The sequence below is a fragment of the Dromiciops gliroides genome, chromosome 5 (genome assembly GCF_019393635.1).
Source record: "Dromiciops gliroides isolate mDroGli1 chromosome 5, mDroGli1.pri, whole genome shotgun sequence".
NCBI classification, from domain to species: Eukaryota; Metazoa; Chordata; class Mammalia; order Microbiotheria; family Microbiotheriidae; genus Dromiciops; species Dromiciops gliroides.
Genome location: NC_057865.1, coordinates 14,405,478 through 14,411,477, shown reverse-complemented (window position 1 = coordinate 14,411,477; position 6,000 = coordinate 14,405,478). Strand labels below are relative to the sequence as shown.

The following is a 6,000-nucleotide window of genomic DNA, read 5'->3' as shown; positions in this document are numbered from 1 at the left end:
ACCAAGTATTCCAGCAAAGCAGCTTGGCCTTGACTCAACTGCTGCTATGATCTTAGCAGAAATGGTAAATTACACCAGGCAGCACAGGGCCTTCACTGAGAGCTGAGTTATCTGCATTTTCCTAGCCATCGAACTGCACAGCACTGTGATCACATCTGGACTTGAAAAGCTGCAAGGACAAACACACTTGGTCAGCAACTTATATTTTCATAGAATACTTACAATTTTGTAAGTTTATTCTTGCTAGATTGTGAAGGAAGAAAACCCACATAAAACAAGCATTTTATAGGGATTTTACTTCAATTACAAATCTTAGTTTTTAAAAAATGTAACAAAAATGTCAGAAGGAAGCACAGGGAGTCATTGTTTTCAGAGCCTCAGAAAATAGCTTGTCCGTGGGAACACTTCATGTTTCAAGGGTTTCTTCATTTGCTCCGCAGGTGTCAACAACACAAATTAAACAGCTTGTTACTGGAAAAGCCCGGACTTTTGAGTTGGCCACCCACTTGTCTGTTTCAGTATTATATTCAAGGATGTGTCCTAAACGACCCACACCCTGGAAACCAGCCAAGACATAAACTATAGCGCCAACTGCGGCACATTTCACTGTTACACCCTTCCATGGCATTGGTGACACCATCTTCCATTCATTCAGCTTAATATCATAATATTCCACATTGTCCAGACCACCTTTGAAAGACAGAAACAAGAAATCACTGCTCAGAATGAATAATTCCAATTTTATAAATTTCTTCTAAGGCCTCAAATACTGAACAAACTTATAAAGACATTTCAATTTGTATAACTTTTCTTGGGTTAGAATCATATAAATATGTGCTAGTGCATTTTTAAATGAAGAGACAGGTGGCCTGTTGTGCCGAATCAGATATATGGATGAAGGAAAATAATCAGTGGAATTTTATTATTATCCAACTCCTGATTTCTTTTATCTTCCTCCTGACCTTTTCAAACATTCTACTGGTCAATAAAACAGCAGCCAAGAGAAGGAAGGGGTGGGGGCGTGGAACTGCCTCTTCAGTCAAGTTTGGCAAACAGGTTAAAGTTAGTGGCCAAAATAAAGTTTCCCGATGATCTATTGATTCACTTATCCAGGTTCTTCCTTCCTACTGTGATAATTAAAAATAACACATTTACTTTCTATCTCAACATATTTGTGTTGATGTTTAAATGTAGTTTTAAACTTATTTGAATATTATTTCTTTCACTTTTGAGTTTGTTTTTGAGTTTGTTCACATTTAGAATTTGTCCATAGGATTTCAACAAAATTTTTAAATACAGCTAGAACATGCTCAGGAAAAATTAATGTTTAAACCTTCAGTTAAAAAATGGTGGCCTGTCTTATGAGATCAAGATAAGCAGGAGAAACAATACTTATTGCTCAGTACCTTAACTGTATTAATTATATTAGCTATTGTACACTGTTACTCCAGTGTGGTGTATAACGGTGGGCAAAACATGTGATCAGAGAGATGACGGGCTGGCTACAGGATGGCATGGGGGAGGGGCGGGGGAGTGGTAGCTCAGAGCTATACACATTGTCCAACCTATGGACAGTGGAGATGTTCCACTGCTACCCTCGAAATGGCAGAAGAAAAGAAGAAAGGCTGCTGACACATGGTGTGGACCATCTACAGTGAATTCATAGGAAAGCATGAATGAGAGCTGCACAAAACTGGAAGGCTCGTATGGCCGCGAGCTGCATCACTAGAGAAGGTGCCTGACGGCATCAGTGACATCACAGAATCATTGGTGCATTCCTGAGGCTATTCTACTTTTTCTTCCCAGGAGAAACTGATGTAAAAGGATCACCTTCAGAAGTGCAGTGCCCCTGCCCTCCATGGGGAGCATTCTGAGAGGGGGAAGAAAACAGGCCCAAAGCAGGTGTGACCTACAAAATAGGAACCCATGCTTGTTGGACACAAGGTACATGCAAGCCGGGCATCACCACACACCTTAGTCCATTACAGTCCCTTTCTCTCAGCATTAATTCCTGCCCAAGTTTCTTGGGACCTCTTTCCTCATTCACTATAAAGTAGGGTCATTCTGTTTTGCAAGCAGCCTCTCTTTGATGATTCTCCTACCTGGGGCATTGTAGGTTTGGCTCAGATTCATTGAGCCTTTGCAATGAAAATATTTTATCCAAGTTTTCATTTGGAAAACCTGCTTTGTGTCACACAAGGATCTATTAATTATATCTACACTCTGTGAAAGATTGTAACACAAGCTTCATGTTTTTAGATTAGAAATACTCTTTAGTAATCTGAAATGAGGGAGGAACGCGGGCACAACTGCTATTCCTGAGCACCAGTGAGGAATGGCCAAGTCAGATACCTAAGCCATTTTGGCCGCCCACAGCAAATATCTTGTCTTTTACAAACACCAGTCCATGATTCTTCCTGGCTTCAATCATCGGACACAGCTCAGTCCACCTGAGGAAAGAAAAGAAACAGACTTCTGAGTGGGTCGGAGGAAGAAAAAAGGACTTTGGCTCTTGTCTATGAGAAAAGGGGCAGTTCTTTTCAAGCAGTTATCTACAGAAGTTCATTAATTACTTGTTGCTGGTAATGGTGTGTGCACATGCACACACACACAACTATGCTAAATCATCTTTGGGTCTGAGCTTGAGGTTCTGCTGTCCCCATTGTTCCCAGCATGCTTTGTGGTGGCTGCAGAGATCATAGCTGACAAATGCTGACCTATGTCGGGCATAACTGACCTTGTAGTCACATAGAGATGTAGATCTACTTGAAGAAAACACAACACGCAAAATAAACAAAAATACAAGTTCACAAAGTAAATAGAGTAGGATGTGATCACTCATTATTATAAAAGGACTTCAGGAAAAAGATTTGCCAGAAGATTCTTTTCACCTGATAGAACCCTTTTTGAAGTTTTCAAAGTCCTTTCCCAACGATTACCACCTAGCAATGGCCATGGAGTCATAAGAAACCCTCAGTGAAATCCACCTTCAGACACAAATCAGATGAGTGACTTAACAGTGGCCAACTGCTCACTTCCCTTCTCTGAGCCTCAGTTTCCTCGCCTGTAAGATGGGGAGAATCACTGCAACACCTACTTTGCAGGATGTTGTAATGAGAGCACCTTGTCAAAGTTCTAGAATTATGAGCTCACTGAGGCAGGGGATAGAGGCAAGACTCTAGGACAAGACCTTTGAGACCATCTGGTACAAACCTCTTCTTTTCTAGATAAGAAAATGAGGTCTCAATGAAGGGTAGAACTTGCTTGATGTCACCAAGTAAGTCAGTGGGATAAGCAGGACTTGAATTCAAGTCTTGTGACTCCTTTTCCAGGGCTTTGGGTACTGTATCATACTGCTTGTCCAAACATTTCCTTCCATCCGTATATTTCTAGGATCTTTGATAACATTAATGTCCGAAGTCCCTCTGCCAATGCATAGAACAGCAGCCCCTCTGAATACTAGGAAATGTCCTCTGGGAGTTGGGACAGCCAAAAAATAAAAAGTCACCTCCCGGAGGCTCTCCTGGTACTGAGCCTCTCCTACATCAACAAAGCCTTTACAGATGGGTACAATCTGCCAAAGCTTGGGTTCCATGGCCGTGCCCTTTTAGAACTCTGGGTCACCTCCACACTAAAATGAAGCATTGGAACAAGAGTTTTTAAATGGTGAGGCCATATTACACATGGCAGAAATGAGCTGAACTACAAAAATTCAATTTACATGCCTTTCCCCTCACAAAAATGATACAAAGTGTACCTACGTATGCATAAGTGCATGCATAAACGTGTATATACATGTATATGTTTCCACTGTAGACACAAAGATCAGTAAATGCCACAAATATACTTCCTTTGATACACCATATGTAGTGCTTAGACCTGGCCCCTTTCTGGTCTACAGATAGTCTGACTCCCAGAAGCTGACAGTTTGTGAATTTCTATATTTCACAAATAGAAGCCAATTAGCTTAATTCCCTAGTTTAGGATTAAAATGAAAAAGAAAAAACTGTTCAGGAATATGTCAAAACAGGTAGAGAAATCTTCATAAAAAGGTAACTCGGATATTTGCATTGCATTTTAGAAGTGAAATTCGGTCCACAGATGATGTTTTTCCTTTGGATAACTAGATCAGATAATGTGTTCATAGTAGTTAAGTACTCTTTAAAAAATATTGAATTCTATTTCAACACACATGCTTTTAAATTGCAGAACAGTATTTAGGTGCCATATGTTTCAAATATTCTCTACGTTGAATAAATGCAGTTGGTTTCCAAAATTCTTAGTGCTATACAGTCCCTGAATAATCCGAAAACCAATAATGGTCTTGGAAAAGAGAAGACCTCCCCCTATTGGAAAGGCGAGGGACCTCTGTGGCAGGACGCTGTAAAAACTGCTAGATGAGCTCACTGAGCTGGCGGCTTTTTGCTTCACTGGTTTTCCTTGTTATAAGAAAGGGTTCCGTTCTAAGCATGAGGAGGGGGACAGTTTCCAGAAATGACTGATGCCAAAACAAAAGGCATCCGTAAAGCTTATTTAAAGATAAAATAAAAACAAAACCACCAGGAATACAGATCTTCATTGCTCTCTTCTTCAGTAGTGAACAACTGTGGCTTGGTTTAAACTAAAATTGTGGAAGGAAAGATGGCTTGAGTGTGAAGGTGCTGATCCTGCATGTTAGCCTAGGAGAGGTATTGATCTCCCTAAAGTTTGTTTTTTTGTTTTGTTTTTTTTTGCGGGGCAATGGGGGTTAAGTGATTTGCCCAGGGTCACACAGCTAGTAAGTGTCAAGTGTCTGAGGCTGGATTTGAACTCATGTACTCCTGAATCCAGGGCCAGTGCTTTATCCACTGTGCCACCTAGCTGCCCCCGATCTCCCTAAAGTTTGGGTAATGCTTCTAAAGCACAGGTCTGAGCATATCACTTCTCCGACTCATTTCTTGTCTAACTGCACCATTAAACCCTAACTGCTCTTTCCCAAATCAGCAATTTCTTCACTGACAAACTGAATGGCTTATTCTCAGTTCTTATCCTTCTTGACTTTGCTGCAGCATCTGAAACTGCCAGTCACCCTCTTCTGAAAAGTCTGTGCTCTCTGGCTTCTTATGACTGTCATTTCCCGGTCCTTCTCTTATCTAACATCAATTACCAATGTTTGCTTTTCATCTTTATACAGATGATTTCCAGATTTTTATATATGTATCTGTGTGTGTGTGTGTTTATTTTTCTCTGAGGCCCTCCCAACGACATGCTCTTTCATTGGTTGTCATAGATGGACATGCTCTGGCATTTCTCTCAAACTGCAACCTTACATCATCTACTCAAATTGAATGTCTCAGAGGGATTTCAAACTCAACATGTTCAGAAGAAAACTCATTTTCGCCCTGAAGCCCTATCATCTTCCCAACTTCCCTACAACTGTTGAGGGCCAAACTCCTCCGAGCAATCCAGGTTGACATCTTAGGTGTTATCCTCAGTTCGTCTCACTCATTCCCATAATCAGTCTGTTATCAGTTCTTATCATTTCTACCTTCACAATATAGCTCATACATGTCCCCTTCTTTCTCCTCACACGGCTGCCAGGTCTTCATTATCTCATCCCTGGACTGCACCATTCCCACACTCAGTGATTTCTAGCAGCTCTCTTTTACCTCCAGGATCACAACCTGTCCCCTTCCTACCTCTTCAGTCTTCTGACATTTACTTCCCTCCATGAACACTGGCTGTCTGGCTGTGGAGCTTCCAACTCTGTGCCTTTTTATGCCTGGAATGCTCTCCTTCCCAACCTCTGACTGCTGGCTTTTCTTAAGAATCAGCTCAAATCCCACCTTCTGCAGGAGGCCCTTCCCAGTTATTGTCTCCTACATTGGGCTGTAAACTCCTTGTGGGCAGGGGCCATTTTTTTTTTTGCCCTTCTTTGTATTTGTTGTTACTGTTCAGTCACGTTCAACTCTTCTTGACCCTAGTTAGGGTTTTCCGGGCAAATATACTGGGGCAGGGCGG

General features: G+C 41.3%; 1 protein-coding gene across 1 annotated transcript in view; it reads right to left on the bottom strand.

Annotated features, from left to right (window-relative positions):
* Positions 1–286: 286 nt before the first annotated feature.
* Positions 287–6,000, bottom strand: part of KLHL7 (kelch like family member 7) — a 48,290-nt gene continuing 42,576 nt past the window's right edge. The window contains 2 exon segments of the mRNA XM_043969251.1: positions 287–690; positions 2,353–2,450. Coding sequence (XP_043825186.1) covers positions 407–690; positions 2,353–2,450 — 382 coding nt within the window. The 3' untranslated portion in view covers positions 287–406.